This window comes from Coloeus monedula (assembly GCF_965178545.1).
Source record: "Coloeus monedula genome assembly, chromosome: 14".
Lineage (NCBI taxonomy): Eukaryota > Metazoa > Chordata > Aves > Passeriformes > Corvidae > Coloeus > Coloeus monedula.
The window spans coordinates 13832336-13852957 of record NC_138794.1 but is presented as its reverse complement, the minus strand read 5'-3'; the positions used below and the strand labels follow the sequence as shown (position 1 = coordinate 13852957).

At 38.1% G+C, this 20622-nt stretch overlaps 1 protein-coding gene across 8 annotated transcripts in view; it reads right to left on the bottom strand.

The window, feature by feature from the left end:
* Positions 1-20622, bottom strand: part of TCF12 (transcription factor 12) — a 160771-nt gene that overhangs the window by 35101 nt on the left and 105048 nt on the right. For 6 of the 8 annotated variants that reach the window (XM_082290808.1, XM_082290811.1, XM_082290810.1 and 3 more), the window contains exons 8-9: positions 19571-19706; positions 16207-16259 (exon numbers count right to left, since the gene is read on the bottom strand). In XM_082290808.1, coding sequence (XP_082146934.1) covers positions 16207-16259; positions 19571-19706 — 189 coding nt within the window. Of the gene's footprint in view, positions 1-4509; positions 4665-16206; positions 16260-19570; positions 19707-20622 lie in introns of those variants that run through there. The other 2 variants (XM_082290814.1, XM_082290815.1) reach the window with 1 other exon arrangement.

Here is a 20622-nt window from a genome sequence, read left to right as displayed (position 1 = left end):
TTTTATTTTTATTGTAGTGTAAACTAGAGAGGGGAGGAAAAAGAAGGCAAGGCAGCAAAAACAACATTAGAAAGAAATACATATTTATATACTGCTTGAAGATTCCTTTTTTATTTTATTTGCTAAGCAAAATCTCTTCACCACACTCTTCAAATCATGCTGTCACTAAGGGACACATGCAACTATGTCTTCAAAAATTCCTGATTAAATTCAGATTTTCAGGAAACAAAAACCAGAACAGTTGAAACTACTCCGCCTATTTCTTAACCTGTTCCCGGTATTTCAGAAGGCTACTCGAGCTGTGGGAGGAATCCCCAGCACCAGCACTGCCCACAGGCACATGCAGTAGTGGATACAGGCCATCTTTTTCATTTGTCCCTCTCTCCTCTGAACTCACTCTCTGGTTCTGCACCTCCAGCACAGACTATTGTATTTCTACAGACATGCACATGATAATGGGAGCCCAGGCACTGAGCAAATGGGGCGTGTTCCTCTTTGGTGCGCACGTTTTGAGAAATATAGATCTGCCCCATACAGCACCTGAGCCCATCCCTAGCTGCTGCCATTTACCCAAGGAAATGGACATAACCTTCACTTTAAAGCATTAATAAAGCTTGTTGCAGACAAGACACCCTTCTGGCAGGGGACCACTGCTCAGCAGATTGGCAGTTCAACCCAATGGAGTGGAGCAGAGAAAACTCTCTTGGGCTGATGAATTGTAACTCATCGTTTTTTAGTGGCATGGGGAGGGGAAAGAAAAGGGCAAGAAACAGAAAGAAAATAAAAATCCAGCTGACCAGTGTTTACTACCTCTCTTTATTCAATGTCCACAGCCGTGTACCCCTAGAGATTTTCCAGATGATCTTATATTTGTCCTGACTCACAAATGTTAGCTTTGACCTTGTGTAAGTTGCTGTGGGCAGCATATGGTACAGAACAGCTTTAATTGTACCTTCCTCCCTGTGTACTATCTGGCCCAATACTAATAAAAGCAAAATTGAATCTTAGCACCTGGTTGCTCCAAAATTTACAAACTGAAAACATTTTACATGGATGTTAGAAGGCTAAGTACATTATTTATTGCATAACAGCCACAGCAAGGCATGCTGTCGTGTCATCTGAGCATCACGCAGGATTATTAACATGTTTTGCTCTGCTCCAACGTCGAGAGTGACGGCTGCCAGGCAGGCATTTGCTACACTAAAAAATCCCCAAATATACACAGCTATTCTCACACCTGTGTGTATTTGTTCATCTATACACATGTGCCCATCAGCAACATGTTTATAAAAAGCTTCTTAAACCCTCAAAATTCTCAAGGAAAAAAGTATTTTCTCAAAAAAAAAAATCCCAGTATAAGCTAGTTCACCAACAAGCAAATCAGAAAGCACTATACGTATGCAAAATACTTCTATCTCCTGACTTTTTTTTTTTGTCCTTTTTAAATAGGCGTTGTAGAAATCTACCGTAAAAGATGCAGCTTCTCCACCTTGGAGAAGAGCTCAATCTCAGCCTATGATGAGAAAAACAAATATTTATTCAATAATAAAAAATACTTGTACATAGACAGGTATATTAAATCAACCGATAAAATGCACAAAATAAAACAATAAAGTGAATATATTCACAAATCTGTTCTTATATGAAGTAGCAGTAATAGGTGATATAAAATAAAATATCATCGGTATTTTTCAAAAATTATTTATTTTGGTGATAACTGACAGTTACTGTATTCCCATCTATATTAAAATAATTCTACGGTACATTTAGAAAATAACTAATTTATTTCTATACTTGTAGGTGAACTGAGAACAGTGGAAATCATGCAAATCTATTTTACTCGGTAAGCACAAAGATGGTATCAAACTTTTATTAAAAATTATTTCAGTACTGTTGCATTCCCTGAAATCTAAATGAAAAGGCTACAGTGAATGAAGATGCTTGCTTAATTACACATTAATTTAAAAAAAAAAAAAAAAAAAAAAGGTATCATTTACATTTGTGCTATTATCTCTACCTAAGTATTTTTGCAGCTTTATTTTTAGTGGAGATTACGTATTTTGATTTTTGGGGGGTTCTGCAGCATGGCTCTAAAATGAAAGAGAAGATAGAACTTTATGGATAGAAAAAATTTTTAAGTACGGTTGCAATTTTTTTTACCAAAAGCTCTCTATGAAAATGTTGTAAGCTTTTCTTAAACTGAAGAGTATTTTTTATATGTCAACAGGTGAAGAACAAGGAAAAAAAAAAAAGAAAAAGAAAAAACATGCTACATCTAGTGCAGAGCAAGTGCTTCATTTTCCTTATGAAACAGATAAGGTCTTTTTTCTTTTTGATTTGAAGGAGATTCTTGAAATATGTATTTTTTTTCTTATAGCACCTATTACACATAACAGTAAAATTTTATGCCTTAGCAAGGGACTTGTATTAAACCACTACTTTTCACTTTCATGGGTCCTTCCTAAAACACACAGAAATTACAAAAATTGAACAACTTCTAATAGTAAAACCCCCTGATTTATATTTCATGCTTTTAATATATGTGCCAGTCCACACCAAACCATCTATCACAGTGATCAGACACTTGGCTTTTAGCATAGTACTAAGCTTTTTTTTGGCTTACAAATTAAAGAAGTTGAAAAGAACAAAACATTTTAATAAAAAGGTTTAAACTACATTTTCTATACATGATTTCTCACTTATTTTGTGAGTATATAAATCAAATTTTATATACATTAGCAGGTATAACATCAAAAATCTAATACAATTATCTAAATAAAAATCTCCAACTTGAACAATGAGGTTCAAACTATCAACTCCTAATTTATCAAACAATACAAATAAAAGCATTAAGACATCAAAATTAGGGTATGTACTGTTCTGTCACTGTAGAAAGGTACATACAAAGATTTGGCATATACACCAAGAGGTGTGCTTCAAAAACTAACACAAAAACCAATCCCACAACTTCACATAACCTCCTTATGTATATTTAAATTAGTCATTTAGGCCAACTTGAAGTATTCCTAGGAGAAACAGTGATAAAAGTTACTAAGATGTTTTAAAAAAAAATTAAATAAAACCTTGGGCAACATGATATAGGATGATCATATGATTTGTCATCTATTTACTAAGTTTTCAAGCTCATAAAGGTCACCTCTGACCCGTAACAGGCACATGCTATCAATTTTCAAGCCATGCCCTCCTACAGTACCAGCACTTCCATCTACTATATGCCTGGAAATACTTAATAAGATCAAAGCCTTTTTTCCTGCTACAAGAACAAAGAGAAATGTTGTAATAGAGTGATCTGTGCTCTAGAAAGAATAAAATCAGAACTCCATGCAAGTTATATTCCCTTTGCTTCAGGGGTATTGTATAGTTAATTTTACTTAAGACTTATATATATCTTCACATAAAACTTCAAACAGATTGTTTTAGCCTAGGAGCAGACATGAAAGAAAAATCATTTCATATTTGAAAGACAGCTGGCATTTATACCAAAGGAAATGAAATAGAGACCAAGCGATTTTACTGATTCCCCAACCTCTCCTCCAGTGTTTTTGCTGTTATTCAAGAAGCTCATACACAGCGTCCTTTATGAATATAAAGATCCACAATTTAATTACCACTGAGCAAAAATCTTGGCAAAAAAAAGTTTACTAATGAAAGCAAACTCACACAGGCCCACAGGAGGTGGACCAGCAATAAAAAAAACAAAACAAAACAAAAAGCCACAAAAAAGATCAGTATCAGCATCTCCCCTTTTCCTACTTATCACTATTTTTATAATAGAAGAAAGCCAAAACCACATACAACATAAACAGACTGGAAGAAACACACCGTGTTAAATTTACCATCTTATGCTAATTTTTACACACAAAACTCAGAACTGGTGGTCTAATTTAAAAATTATTGGTATCAACCACGAAACAGAAATATTCAGTTCAATTTCCACAAAGTTAAATCCACAGAGGTTTGGTTTTGGTTTTCTTTTTTCTCCCTGCGGAATCTGCTTTTTCCGCCCACCCCCCTTCCGTGTTTGCAGGAACGTTTGATGATTCCGAACTCCCACCGCGAGCGCCCGGCGCGGGCAGGGCAGCGCTGGCGGCCGGCCCGGTGCGCGGCGCTGGCCGGGGCTCGGGCCGCCGGAGCCGGGGGGCTGCGGAGCGCTGCACAGGGCAGCCCTGCAGCCCCTGGGGAGGGCACTGCTTAAAAACAAACCCAAAATAACCCCAGCCAAACCTACAAACCCTAAAGAAAAGCGGCGGGCACGCAGGAACACAAACTTCGGCGGGTCTTGCGAGGCCGCCCGTCCCCCGTCACACAAAGCGGCCCCGAGCCCAAGCCCGGTCCCCGCACAGCCCCGGTCCCCTCACAGCCCGACCCGCCGTGCGCCCCGCGCTGAGCCCCCGTCCCAGCCCCAGCGCAGCCGGGCTGGCGGGGCCCCGGCGCGGAGAACTTGCGTGAGCCCGGCCCGGCGGCCCCGGACAAAGGCGGCCCGCTCACCGTCTTGCCGTTGTAGTAGTACATGAGGGAGCTGCTGCCCACGCCGGGCACGGGGTAGGCGCAGTACATGGCGCGGCTGGCGCGGGCCGGGCTCAGCGCGCCGCCTCCCGCTCCCCACGGCATCCACCCGCCGCCGCGCACATGGAGTGCTCAAAGGCGGCTTATGCAAAGCAGGACTGAACCATCTCCGGCCGGCGCGGGGGTTGGGCGCGGGGGGCGCGCCAGCCCCCGCTCCGCGCCCCGGCCCCGGCCCCGGGAGGAGGCGCGCACGGGCCCGTGGGCGCCGAGGGCTCGGCACACACAGCCCAACGCGGCGGGAGCCGTAGGGAACCCGCACATGGGCACGTCCTGAGCCCCGAGATAATCGTCTGCTTTTTGTTTTAATTAAATTAGAGCACTTGTGGCCTTGCAGACGCTGCTCGATGCAGCTCCAGCCACACGGCCATCTGGCTCTGCCTAAAGTTGCTTCCAACTTTGGCAAACGCTTCCCAAAGGCGCGGGGAGCTGCTGGGAGCAAGTCCCATGGGAGAGCCCGAGCACCCAGCGCTCCCGAGCCCCTCCGAGCATGGCAGCCTGGGGCAGGGAGTGACCCTGACACGGACAACACCTGAACAAGGTGCTTGGCTTTAAAAAGGAAAAAAAAAAAATTTAAAAAAAACCCCAGTAAATATTTTCACTTTCTGGAATCACCCAAAATCCATCTTTAAGGTGGGGTATACAAACTATAAGGAAGGATTCTCTTGGAAACACAAGTCCAGGGTCTCTTTATATTGTCTAACACATTTTTGTATGAATAAAGCACACATATGTGCCGATATGAGACAGGGCAGAGAAGGGAAGAGGACCCCAACAACTTCGCCACATCAGAAAAACGTGAACTATTCAATGAACTATTCAATACAGCAAACAGACTGCAACTTCCAGCACAAAGATCCCTCAATATTTGCACACTATCAATGCCTGGTAGGTCTTTTTTGCTTTCTTCACTGAGCAGTGGCATTAACTAACATTAACTCTTAATGAGACGTATATTTTTAAATTTTCTACAAATGAACACAGCTGAGCTTCTGCTAAGTCAGATAGCGACTTCAATCCAGGAGAAAAAAGGTTAACACACAACCACGTTTCTCCACCTCTAGTTGTGTCTACTGCCAATGCTGTGAATTCTCCCTGCCTTCCTCCTGACAAAAGCAGGAAAATATTTCAGGATAAGGAAAAAAATGGGTAAAGTTCAGTTCAGCCATTTACAGGGAGAGAAAGCAAGTTGCAGAAGTCTGGTTCATTCCGCCAAGCAGCCAAGCACCTCGTGCGTCAGCGAAACCCTCTGAACTAAAAAGATCCACAAGGGTGATAAACTGACTGCAGCTGAATACTACAATCAGATAAAAATCTCTGTATAATGTCCATTATCTCGGGATATAACTACTGTAGTGTCTATAAATATACAGAATATACACACACTGACAAAAAATATTCACATCTCAAGCTTCAAATGCTTTCTCAGTGAACTCTTCCAGTCAATTAGACTACCGTGCTCAGAGTATGTTGGCAAATACACCCTGAAGTTTCCATCTGCTGAAGAACACTTGCATTTTTACTGCAAGTCAAACTACACATCCAGAACTGTTTAACTATGCAGCAAAGCTAATGATATCTGAACCGAACTCCTCTCCAATACAAAAGGCGGAGCAGCAGCAGCTGCAAAAAAGAACATCACTATACTGCAGACTATTAAATTGCCAGGCCTGCAGAGTGACTGGCGGCTTCCTTCTTCCCTAGGGACCACAAAGACCCATTTCAGTCCCCAGAGAGTCAGTAAGAAGCTTTGATTTGCAGCTAACAATGCCATTCCTTAAAGCTTCTCACTAATGTGCAGGACTCTACAGATGAGACATGCTAAAAGATCTTCAGATCTTTGCATGTGCTACTTGTCATAGCACACTAGATTAAAAACACTTCTTCAGTCTAATGTACAACTTAGAAAAAACCCTAAACACTGGAGAAGGTGCTTTCAGCTTACAGACTTGTAGTAGTAAGAGAACCCTTAAAAAAAAAAAAAAATTAGCATGCAAACTTTTGAAACACTAGAAGTACTTCCAGGGTAACTGCAGTCAGTTCTTTGAAGTAAAGACTATCAACAACATAGTTGTAATTGCTACTGCACCTCCATGCACACATGTCCAGTTTTCAAAATAGTTGTATTAGGGATGAAAAGCATGATCAAGCCCCCTCTCAATAACCATTATCTACCTATATATAAGCAATTGGAAAAATGTTAAAAACATCAAGCAGAAAAACCTGACTGTGTAGCATTGGTGGGGGGCTGCTCTGTGTACAGCTGCTCTATACATGTAAAGAGCAATGTAACAAAAAATACATAGGTAATATTAACTAGTAATGTTTACTAACACTATTAACATTTATCAGTAGAAGTAAAACATTAACCTTGTTCACCAGCACATGGGTAAGACAAAAGCAACACTATGATCAATAAAACTGAGGAACGCCACTGCAAACGTCTGTTTGTAGACAAACTGGTCCCTCCATAATGAGTCACTAAATGAATTTGCTCCTGAGTTCCTTCCCCACAAATCAAAAGGATAACAATTGCATTTTACCAAAAAGGAAATTATTTGTCCTACACTCAGTTACATCATTGGGAATAAAATCTTGAGTGCCCAATGCTTGAAACATACCACTGTATCTGCTCTACGTTTACTGTACGAAAACATTGTTTCTCACATTTGTTGCATTGATTCACCTTACAGGATCAGGCCATAATTCCACCAGCATATCAGACTTTAAACCACAGAAGTTTACTTTCCCCAGGATAAAATATGAACCTAAAATGGAAGAATTTGAAAGACTGCTGAAAAAAAAATGCTATGTTGTTAGCAATAACTCAGTATTTGCAGGAACTACTACCAGATAACAATTCCAAAAGCTACACAGCAAGTTTTTGTTTTGTGGTTGCAATTTTTCTAATCCTCATTTAAGCCAAGCAACAGCTGCTCTGAAATTTGTTTTCTTAAGAGAATCATGTTACAGTGAAATGAATCATAGCTGGATCAGCGATACTGTACAGGGTACACTTGTTTACTCCATTTTTCCTTGGTGACAAGTCAAGGGTTAATCTTATGACTCAGCCTGACAAAACAAGTCAGCTGGAGACAGGGCCAATTTTTTAAACTTGATTTCAGACAGACATGCCGTCAGCAGAGGAGCACTGAACTGACACACACTTTGTAGCCTGAATTGTTTCCACTCATGACCCTGTAGTGTATGTCAAAAACAATAAACTGCCTGTTCCTAAAGTATGCAAAGAGATTATGAAAGCTGATGCAGAGTGAAATACTGACCTAAAAATAAACAAAGCTACCTGTAAGAGAATATTTTCAAAGATGATTTTAACACTAAGAGATTTTGTGAATGAACCACATGTTCTCCCTGAAAACAAACTTTCACGTGAAATAATTTTTTGTTCAACTTGCCAGAGCCACAAAGCAAATACACAATAGAGCATATGTAATTCATCATCTGAATTTATAAAAAATAAACATAATTTCTACAGATCACTGAATGTTATACCATATGAAAGATAGTTATGTAACTGTCTCAACAGATGAGAGCCATTCTCTAGTCAAACATACTCCACAAAACTGAAATATCAAAATGCTTTAAAAAGGTTAATGCCTTTTATCACAGTTTTGTCATTTTAAATGTGTTTATTCTAACACAAAAAGCACCAAATCTTTTTTAGATTATGTGCTACTAGAAATTAAAGCTCCTCTTTCACCAACAAAAGCAACTGTGGTGTGTAAACCCAAGTATCAAGTGTCTCCTTGTGGAGAGTTAGCTTCAGTCTTGTTGGAAAAAAACAGTAACATGGTGAGAGCCCAAGCCTGCTTTCCTTTTCCCCTTTCCATGGGGAAACCAGATCTTTTGCTCTTACCAATTTCCATTAATTTCTTAGGGGCTAGGCTAACCTTCTTGCTTTGGAAATAAGGTAAAGGCAACTGCCCTAGAACTCCCTCCTTTCCACCCCACACTGTCCAAGGCTGGAACTTCTTATCAATCTCAACCACATTCAACAGAGGAACAGAAGTTTCACAAGTGATAAAGTTCTTATCAGTTCTAAGAAAACTGGAACCTGAACAGGAGAGACAGACTCTAACTGATACAGAACAACCTGTTGCTAACTAAAATATACATAGTAATTTTGAGCTGTTTGTCCAGCAAAAATTCAGAAAAAAAATCTATACATATTAGGACTCCCAATATAACTTATTTTAAAGCCAAACATTTATGATGATTAACTGTAGCAAAGCCAGAGTAAGGACCATTGCTAATGGGAGGCATTGAATATGCTGCATAATGTAGCTGTCAGAATAGACAAGGTTTCAAGCTGTAAGAAAGAAACCTGTCTGTTTTCAGGGGAAAACACAATGCTTATTATACTGTCCTCTATGTAATTCATCAGCTAACTAAATGTTAATTTACTTTAAAATCCTGGAAGGATAGCCTTCTGTGTTAACCAACCACTAAGCATGCTGCTCAGCAGAGATGGAGCAGATGAGCTGTATGGAAGGCAATTTAAAGTAACTCAGTAGACTAAATTTTATAGGCAATCCTTCCCGCCAATATCCAAAGGACGATGTTTCAACCAAATTAATTTACTAATCTACACAAGAGCTAAATTAGTTTGGTGGTATTCCTCTTCAAAATATGTGTCTTTAACTGCACATTTAACGTTCATGTTACTATAACCAGGGAAAGAGTTTGAAGGGATAGAGAATAGATAGTAAATACTAATTAAATGGATATTAATTGCTATCCACTACTTTTACCTCGCAGTACTACAGGGTTGAGGGATGGTTGTTGGGGTTTTTGTTGTTGATTTGGGCTCTTTTTTTTTTCTGCAAAAAAACTCCTGTTACCTCTGGCAGGTATGGGTAAAAAAATCAACTTTTTTTTTAATACGAAACTGCAGCTAGGACTTTTCTGTTTCAGTAGTTCTCCAAATAATAATGAATTTATTCAATGTTCAAGTTGAATTTATCCAATTTTATGAGATATTTAAGTTATTACACAAATATTTTATTGGAATGGGAAGAATAAGAAAAAAGTGCTGTATATCCCATTTTTCAGAATCAATCACAAAATAATTTCTTAGAGGAAGTTTTAAAATTTGTTTTGAAATCATTCAAGTATAACTTTGATAGGATATTGCTCAAATTCAGGAAGTTCTATTATTTTGCTGGAAATATAAAGTGCTTACAGTTTGAAAGTCTCTTTAGGAAGGTCTTAACTAGCCATATCTGCATTAAAGAGTAAACAAACATGTTTATTATCCTGAGGCAATAAATTATCCAATCGGAAGCCAGATAATCATCACAAAATGTGCTAAAAACCTACCCAATCTAGAAACCTATAGAGACCTTAAAAGAGTTTTAAACCCTGACGTAAATTAGCAAGGCTGTTACTGAAACTCGCAGAAGAGTACCTGAGTTACAGATCTCTTCACATCAACTCAAGATGGCCAAGAAAGTTTCTGTGAGCACTTGCGCGGTGCCTGCGGGGTCCCTCTGCCGGCCCAGCCCCGGCCCGCAGCGCGGATCTCCCCTCCCAGCCGGGCCCTGCGCTGGTGCCGTCGGCCTGCAGGGGGCTCCAGAGGCACGACCTGCGCCCGGCCCGCGCCGGCGCTCGCACACGCTGCCAAGATTGGGTAAATAATTCGCTGTCAGGGAAGCTTTGGAACATGGCGAGTCAAAACGCAGAGAGCTAACTGTGCCTCGGCATAGATCTTGCGTCCCTCGCCTTCTTCTGTACTGCAACTCGCTGCTTGGCAAAAGTGCTCTGCAAGTCAAGCCGAGAGCTATCAAAAGCCAAACGGGCAATCCTACTGTCATCCACAGTCAGGAATCCACCTGTACCTCACAGAAGGAAAGAACACTAACAACTAATCCTCGCTACCAGTGTAAATGGAACGAAATCCCACAACTACATCTCCAAGACTGAACAACTTGCTTGCTTTATAAAACCTGATGCCACAAGAAACTGTGGCACTAAACTAGGAGGTAATTTAATTCAATTTCTTTGCTTCATTGTGTAAAGACACATCTACATCTGAAATTTTACTTCAAGATTATGCAGTGCTTTAATTGCAGTACCATTCTTTCAAAAAAGCATTTGTTTTGTTTTTGCATTTGTTTTTGTATTGCCCATTTCTGCCAAATGGCCAGGTCACAGGCAAAGCAACCTGCCCCACATTTGGGCCGAGCAAGCAAGCAAAGGGAAACCACTCACTTCAACAGCCCATGAAAGTTCAGCAACACAACATTCCTCACTACTTTCCTAGCTGACTTCAAGCATTATAAAAATCTTCCCACCAAAGCCACAAGTATTATCAAGAAAAAGATAATAAGAAATAGTCTTCAGAAAAGCTTGTATCCTTATCTATTGTTATAAAACACCACACCAATTTGTGGTAATGGACACATTCATCTTTGAGGTAAAGCAGAGGTTGCAGAAATTCCATGTAACTTCTCCCTAAATAACATGAACTGCAATTCAGTATTTTTTTAGTAACAGTTTTTCTAACTATGCACAAAATTTAAGGTTATTTTATGCAAATCTACACTCTAATTTAAGAGCATCTAATACACTCATTTTGATATGTTGTGAAAACTTCAAAAATAAAGTATCTCCAGTAAATCCAAACACAGAGAAATTATTTGACATCATTATATATCCATCATGGATGCACGTATACACAGGATTTTCAGAGAAGATCTCTCAATTAAGCAACCTCACATTAGTTCACCACAGTCAGACAACAGGACAGTTAGTTAGGAAAAATGATCTGATTGCAATTTTTTAAAAAAGCTTTTAAGAGAGGGTTGCTTAAGTATCTTCACCCTAATTCAGTGAGAACTCGAGCTGAACTCTCACAGCAGGACTGTGCAATGGGCTGCCTGGTTGTTTAATGACAGCTAAATGTTCTCATGTAACAAAGAGCAGGTGGGATGCTATAATCTGAGGTTACTGTGGTTTTCAGACAGATTTCAAATAAAGGCCATGTTGAAAAAAAACCCTACAATAATCTAACCAAAAAACCAGACCTTTTTCTTATTACACATGAAATCTCAAACATTTTTACTTGGTTTGTAACATAATTTAGGAGTTGGATGTTTTATACATTTGCATTTTGTTCAAGTTCATAGATGAACACAGTGCTTAAAAAGCAGTATTTAGCAAGTCCCTAAAATCTTCATCCCATAAATCAAGTGAGCAAAGAATGAGCATAAAGCAGAAGAAGATGGAAGACTGTGTCATGAGGAAGAAATCGCAAGTTCTGTGTTGCATTATCCATAAGAATTTATTTACTCAGTTTTGTTATTTAAAATTGCTTTCTAAAACACAGCACAGAGCAGAGGAGAGGGGTCAGGAGAGCTACTGCTGTCTTTGAGAGCTCTAGCTATTAAAGACAAGTGACAGTTGAATGTATGACTTGACTGTGCAGGGCGATTCAGAACAGATCTGAACTAACTAAATCCTGCTTTTTACATTTGGGCACCATTTGTGGACAATGGGGAAAAAAAAAATCTTACCACAAAAAAAGTCTCCCTAGAAAGTCAGTTAAACACAGCATCACAGTCAGTTCAACATCACACCAAATATCCACCCAGCATGCTCCAAAGTTTTGATTCAGATCCATAGACTTCATAAAAGTATTCCAATGGTGTTGCTTTACACGAGGCTACTTCAATACACATGGAAATTGCTAATATTGAGAGAGTCCACTCAGTGTGGTGAATGTTATATCTAATACAGTCTAAACATTAACCTCTCAAAAACTGGGTTTTAGATAATCTTTCAAAAGATACTTCCCATTCTACCGTTTCAAAAAATCTCCTTTTATCCTTTAGGAGGGGTGGAGGAAGGAGAGAGCATAGAAGGGAGTAACACCTATTATTTTTCTTCTTGTACCATTAGTATCTTTATGTTACATGTTTTGAAACATCTCTAGAAGCTTGGTCTTAAAAGGAAAACAGAAAGAAAAGCACCTTAAATGGGTGGTAGTTCTATGCATGCAAACCAAGTTTGCTGTATTTTTGTATCATAAATAATTCTTGCAAGAAATTAGCACCCATGGACTATACACATACTATAGAGGGTGATATATGAGGAACCCCTTTATAATGAAACTACAAATTGTCTTATATGTATTGAAAAATAGAAGTTTGAATTTAGAAAGAAATCCCTGCTACCAGAAAATATTAATTTGACAATCTCTTATTAAATAAGTGTAATCTAATGTTTAATATTAGCTGATCATCTCAGGTACTATGGAAAGCCTAAAATGCTCAAAAAACTTTTTAGAAACGACACAGAAAACAAACAGACATTTGTGTCTATATGTCACAGCTCATTTTCTGTAACAAAAATCAACAGATACAATGTATTCCAGTTATTTCTCTGATATGACACTAATTAAATAGCACAAGAATGATGATAGATATTCACACTATTTTTCTTAGAATTATGACCTCATGATAGCCACTGATTATGGTACTAGTAACAAATGTTATTTTGAAATATTTCCTGACTCCACATGTAAATAGTGCATTTCTTCTCACAGCCCATCCATTTTTGGATGACAATCTCCCTGGGCATTTCTGAGTGAGCCTCACTTGTCTGTCTTCTCCCTCTGCAGCCTGAGCAGCTCTCCAGAAACCCTGGCACTCTGCTCTTCTGGGCCAAGGAGTTACACTGGTTTCAAGATACATGATATTATTAGTGTCTGGCTTAGTTAAGGTAATTCCTACAATCAGAAAAATTCTCAGAAATACAAGTGTTCAATCTCTGAAGATAATGTAACTCATTGAACAGTATTCCCCCTCCCTATAATATAAACAGCATATCATAATCTTGCTGTTCCCTCAAACCTGGATTGAAAAAAACCAGATTTTCAAAACTTCTGTCCTCCTCGGAGTGCTTTAAATTTAGTCATTGTAGTTTAACATAAATGCTTACATGTCAACATTCAAAATGTTTTGAGCAGTGAGTCACCACTTAACAAGTTACAACACAAAAACTTAAAAATGCATTTGCCTGGAACATTTAATTTTTACAGTAAGAGGACATATTCAGATTGAGATGCATTCCAGAAAGAAGCCAAACAATTCACCAGTACTTTTATCTGTAACTGTTTTTATTTTAGGCCCTGATAAGAACACGTTAAAAAAGATAAACTTCGAAACAAGTAATTTCAGAAAGTACCATACAAAACCAAGAGAAAAGGAAACAAACTAGAGGAAGGGTTGTTTGGGGTTTTTTGAATCATTATTACTTAAAAGACTGTTATTAAATTACAGTTATCTAGGAAATTAAATTACTGCTGAGTATCCGTTGACATGGCAGCCGTATGCTAACAAAAACATTGCAGAAACCAGTATTTCAGACGCTGAAAAACTAAAAAATACTTAATTTTGTTACACAAATCTGTATCATCTTTCCTCTGACTTTTCATATTATAATTAAACTTTTCTGCACTATCTACTAGCTACAGCAACTTTTATCTTTCCCACAACACATTCGCACTTCCTATGGAGGTATATTTAAAATAAAGACTACACTTACATAATGATCTACTCAATTTAAATTTCTTATGATGCTCAGTGAAATTTAGTTTTGTCTCATCTTCCACAATTACAGTATCTCGTATAATTTTTTGGATTTTTTGGTAATGTGTCACTTCAAGGCTCTGTTCAGCGGTGAAAGCATTGAAAGACAGAGAAACAGTGCTTAAAACCTGCAGCATTGCAATCATTGATTATTCACAGTAACTGCACTTAATTGCACAGATTGGTACAATGTTAATACAAATAAAAATCTATCAGCATTTTATTGTCTCCACTCTTACAGAAGAAGAATTAAATGAAAACCATTTGAAAAATATTGCTTGTTAAAATTAAATCCTGGTAAGAGAAATGAGAGAAGTCTTTCATTCTCCAAAATGATCTCTTTACCTGGCGGATGCTACTAAATATTAAACATGTAGCGTAAGCTTTATTACTGCCTAGAATTACAGTAATAAATTACATGAAAATTGCACTGCTATGTGTTTTAGCTTCTCTGACATTTTAAATATATTTTTGTTAATCTAGCAGAAGTCATCTGCTAGACTGTAAAGCCACCCTACATAACACGCAACTGTTAAAATGTAAATTGCCAAACTATTTTTAGCTGCTGCTGAAGGGAAAAAAAAAAAGGGAGGGGGGGAAAGAAGAATATTCCTGGCCTCGGGAATAATGATTTGAGGCATTGTGTTCATTTTGTTTATCAAGCAGCTATTCAGCCTCTAGTGGGGCCCAAGTGCTTATGCAAGCAAAAGCTTTTAAGAGTGCCTGCAGCTGCAATCCTGGCTTCCAGGTAGGCTGCAGGTTCAGAGCACAGCTGCCCCAGGCTATCCACACTATCTCGGCTCCATCTGGAAGTACTGTTAAAATAGGATTTCAGATCCCGGTTTCTGTCTGTATCATCGTGAGCAGGGGGAGGGAGAAGGGAAAGAGAGGGAGGAGAGAACAGGGGAGATGCAAGGACTAGAAGACACCATCCGTACTTCAGCTTCAGTACAAAATAAAAAGCTCAGCCCCATTTTGCTCCCACTATATTACTGTTGCCTGTGCAGTATGTTCTATTCAGCCTATCCGGCTTTGAGTTATGACTCATCCAAGTGCACCTGCGCCCATGTGTTAAGTACTGCCAAATAAAAGCCCAACATCCATTTACACAACAAAGAGACGTATCCCGCAAGGCAGCGGAGCTTCCCCCTCCCCTCCTGTTTGTTCTGAGCAGGGGAAAAAATAATTCTGTCCTTCACTTCACTGGGGATTTTTCACTTCACGTGGATTTTTAAATGCAGATTCATTTATAAACAATTTTCTTCCTTTTAAGAATAAAGCATATTTAATACCACAAAACACCCCTATAGCATTAGATTATCACAGCCATTAATGATTTTTCCACCAAAACCCTTCCAACCTTTTTTATCAAAGCCCTTTATTCTCGAAGGATAAATTTTCAAGCAAAGAGGGATCAACAAACTAGTTGCTTGAAAGCTTTCCTGATGCTAGGCTGAAGTTAGGAAAGGCTTAATGAAGGCTTTAAAATCCACCAGGGCTTCACAATGAACATCTGACTCGGTGATTTATGCATATTAATAACCTCAGTCCTACTGAGGCAAGCTGAGCTGTACATGTCCTCCGAATCTTAATGTCTTCAGCTCCACTGGGATTATTACAAATGTAAATTTCTAAGATTCTCAGCTATTAATCTCTGTCTGTCCTCCTGTTCAGCAACATAATGACTAATTAAACATCAAAAGACCTGTACAGGAGATCTTCTTTGACAGCTCCTGGCCCAGCTCTCTTCCCAAGAGAGGAATTCAAATGACAGGGACAAGTGGGTAGGAGCATATGAGCGAGCTACAAATCACTGCTATGAAATCTAAAAATTCCACATCAAATGTGCATTTAGTCCTGCAGAACCACTCCCAATTACCTAGCCTAGCTGCTCATGTCCAGCAGATAGCCCTCCTAGTGCTAAAGTTAAGTAATTTGTATGTATGGCAGGTAAAGAGAATGCAATTTAAGCCTAATTTTTATCACTATAAGTAAAAAATGTAGTACTTACAGAAGAAGGCAAACCAGGGGGCACCTTTCTTACTTTCTTTGTCTGTAGAGGATCTGTACACAGAAAAATAGCATTTCATCAAGTATCTACGTTACAGGTGAAAAAGAATAAATAGCTACACTGTTCAGTTTTTTCTTTCCATGATGAATTTCTTATTTTCCAGTTTCATGTATTTTTTATTCTCTGGCAATGAGACTTGTCTTTCACATCAATATAAAAATGTAACATACCGATGTTCTCTAAAATAAAGCTTTGCTGAATAGTTACTTTCAATTGTTTCCCTAAGGAAAACAGTTATTCCTAAGAACAGTTACTCTGAAGGGTACACTTATGACCTTATACACTTCCTAAGAAACAAAGTAAGGTTTTGAGACATACAAGGAGGAAAATGGGACTTATTAGCAAGAGAAATGCTTTTTCTCCACATCAGAGTAAAGACAGAACTATCAAAAAGGAATTTGACATGTTAAAATATGATTTATACTCTAAGAATACTAACATGATGTAAATTTTATAGGTTTTAGACACTACCAAGGTTGTAAATAAACAGCAAATTTAATGACCTAATTACTTTCCTTGAGTAATAAAGTCAATACATCTCAAATTTGCATGTAATAGTAAAGTTGGATGTATGATACCTGCTTCTTCCTTCCAATAGTTACTGTAATATAACAGAAGTACCCAGCAATTTCACTACCTAAACCAAGAATCTGAGCCAGTTTAATCAGATGCTAATACAATTAATCTGAAAACTGCATGGAAATTACAAGTTAACTGATGTTTTGAAGATGAGTATCTGGTGAGATTACCAGCTCTACAGTTAACCAATTGAGTCTTTAATTAAAACACAAAATTCCTATTTTTCTGTTTTCATTTAGAACACTGATGATGATATGACAAAATAAAGGTGAGATAAGGTGAAATATCTGCTGGATATCTTTACTCTCATCATTCCCCATCGGGCATGGTCACAAAGAAAAGGAAAGGACTTTTGGAAGAGATATTTACATTGGATTTTGAGTGTCACCTGGAAGAGAACACTGGTTGATTTCAGTGAAATTTAATATGAAATTTAACAAGAGCTTGTTATAATCCTGGTCAGACAACTCCTTCTCAGGGATAAAATGGCCATAATTTGACTTTGTTAGAAATTCTCAGGCAGCAGGTTTGTAGCACTTAAGAAGTCCATTAAAAAAAAAAAAAAATTAAAATTCAGGCATACTCTCTCAAGCCATTGGAAAATACTTGAGATAAAAGTGTACTTCTTCATCCTCCCGACTTTCCTGGAAAAACATTTCCATAAATTTGTAACCACCACCCACCATATCCCAGGTTACAATCCCCAGACTCAACTACGACAGAAAGAGGAATATTACCAGTTTGAACACGTTATCTATCCTGAGCTTCTCTTCCAAAGAAAAGGCTAAATACACTCTGAAAACACCACACTTCACTTCCATTTGTTTAATTTAATAACATTGAGAACTTCCCAAACTCTATACAATTTGCATAGGAAACAAGAATCTCATTCAGGACCATCTCAATGACTGCTGCACACAGTGACCTTCCTGCAGGTCTCGAGCACCCTGTGCCCAGCACCCAAAGCCAAGCTCTAACAGCCCCCTGCTACTCAAACCCAGGGCAGGCTACTACTGTAACTAGCTTCTCCCTAAAACTGATTCAATGTGAACTAACACACCATCATCATCTTAAAACCCAATTCTTTTCTTTTGAAGTTCAGCCACCCTTTCAAGTGTAAACAATTTTAATGAACTTTTCTAAGACTGTTCCTTTTCTGAAACAGGTGTGAGGAACTGCTGTGTTTGTTCTGATATTCTGAGCAACAGGAATACTTACAACAATCTTCATAAAGACAGCCAACCCCAAGTTAAACAGCAGTTGGCTCAACAACAAGGTAAAAAGTCATACAAATATGGTATTTTAAAACACATATATACACGCATATATTAGAAGAGGAAATGGCCTTAAACTGCACCAAGGGAGATTTAGGTTCGATGTTAGGAAAAATTTCTTCACTGAAAGGGCTGTCAGGCACTGGGACAGGCTGCCCAGGAGGTGGTGGACACCATCCCTGAAAGGATTTAAAAGATGTGTAGATGTGGCACCTGGGGACATGGGTTAGTGGTGGACTGGGCAGTGCTGCGTTAAAGCCTGGACTCAGTAGTCTTAGAGGGCTTTTTCAAATGAAATGATCCCATGATATATAGGATTAAGTTCCAAAGTAATATTTTTATAAACAAAGATTTGAAAAACAATTTCAAGCATGTTCAGGACTATTTTAGTGCTCAAGAAGTTTGCAGTTATAGTTAATATTATTATGAAGTTACTTCATAAAGCAATTTGCATTTGAAAATTTTATTTTGGGTAAGCTATGGTTGGAGTTACATGGTTCCAACAAACAAGAGTTTTACTATGGAATAGAAGTGCTGTACAGAATGAGGGTCATTAAAGATTCAACCATATAACTAGAGAAATTCTAATGACCTATCATACTAACAGTGAAATATATGGTAACTACAATATAAGATTATATAACTAGAATATATGGCAAACTAGAATATAAGGCTACGGTCTCTCTTTTTATACCAAAAAAGATTTTTATTTTAGTTTGCACACCCAATTATTCAAAAAAGTCTTATAGAAGATAGTATAGAACAGTTGGGTCATTCTTGATTCTCTGATTCAACAGCATTAGAGAGCTATAAAATATTACCACTGTCTATGACCAAGTACAAAAATTCCATTCACCTCCAACTATCCCCAGAATAAAATATGAATACTGTCACAGGATTATAGCAATTTTTAAGCAAGTTCTTGCCTGCATGTTTTGCAAGGTAGTTTGATTTTAGGATAAACTACTAGCCTTCAATTGCTAAGATCTTTAAAGGCATGTTGAACCAATTACAATGAACTATATATTGCCCTGAATAAAGTTACTTTTAGCATATAAAAGGATAATTGTTTCCCCTTTGTGTCCTTTCCCTACTAAATAATGGTAATGACCTCAAGGTCAGGCATTTCCAGGAGTTAATGATGGCACGGGTTAAGGGCACTCAGCTGGTCATCAGCTCCTATCCATCTGTCATTATTGCTTTCACAATTAAGGGTTTTATTAGAGTTTCTTGTTTGTTTTGTAAGCCATACTGACCAGTGTGGAATCCAAGCTAGTGTCTCAAAGAAAACATTAATAATTCCAGTTTTTCTCTTATATAGCAGTTTGGTGTAATTTCAATTGTTCAATACAGAGCAATCTCCAGTATATTAAATGAACTGTCATAGAAAACAATAAAGTCTGCAGAAAAGCATCATGAACAAAAGTTTAAAAACTGTCTGTATTACTTACCGAGAGCTGATGAGTCATGAAGTGGTCTTCGGCGCTGATTCGTGCCAGAAAATGGGTAGTAGGGTGTTCCAGGTTTTGCAGAGGATGACAGCTGACCTGGACTTCCAAGCCCCATATCAGACCGAAGCAGACTAGACTACAAAAACGCACAGGGAAAAGTCAAAGTAAGCTCTATAACAATGCAGCTGTTAATATGCCAGGCTAACAAACTATTAACCACACATACTGCTCTTGGCATTTATAGGAATTTACTGGGATTTAGTGAAGGTTCTAGAGTTTTAAAAAATGTAGACCTTTTAAAAATCAATGTTCAGAGTATGTACCACAGCATAATTCAGAAAGGCAGATCAAGTTCGGCTGTCAGCCTCCAAAAAAGCCATAACCATTTTCAATTGAAAACATCTGAAAGAATCAATTAATATTTAAATTTTAAACAAAAATCATAATGCTTTGTTTATTTTGCAATATAACACCTCTTCTGTTACACAATATAAACATAATTGATAAAAACTGCAAAGAGTTTATAGTGTGACATTAAGTTTTAGCACATACGTAGAAATCAAGACTTAGATTATGTTCATAAAAACATGGAATAAAATTGTCCAAAAAAAAACCAAATGCAGACAAGAGATAACAGAGTAAATTAATGAACAGAACATGATAAATTGACACTTTAAAAACTTCAAACTTACAATGTAGTTGAACCCTACTCTTTTTGTTCCCTTTTCATGCAGTAAAAATGAAAACATTCTAAACAATTAACAAGTGCATTATATGTTATTTGACCTCACATCATTTGGATTTCCTCTGTAAAACTGAAATGAATGTTGGTGATTTAGAAGAATGAAGTTTTTCCACAGGTGGTGCTACACTTAGCCTTGTTTTAGTCTGAAAAATTCTGACTTGGAGTGAAACCCATGGAACTGTACAGAAAATGTACCAGGTGGTAAAAATTCACTGTGTTTCACTCCTGGCTGTTGCATACAGCTTTCCTCAGAAAGGAGCCTCAGAAGCAATTTGATTTCTTCAGCCATGGTCAGTACATGGTGCAG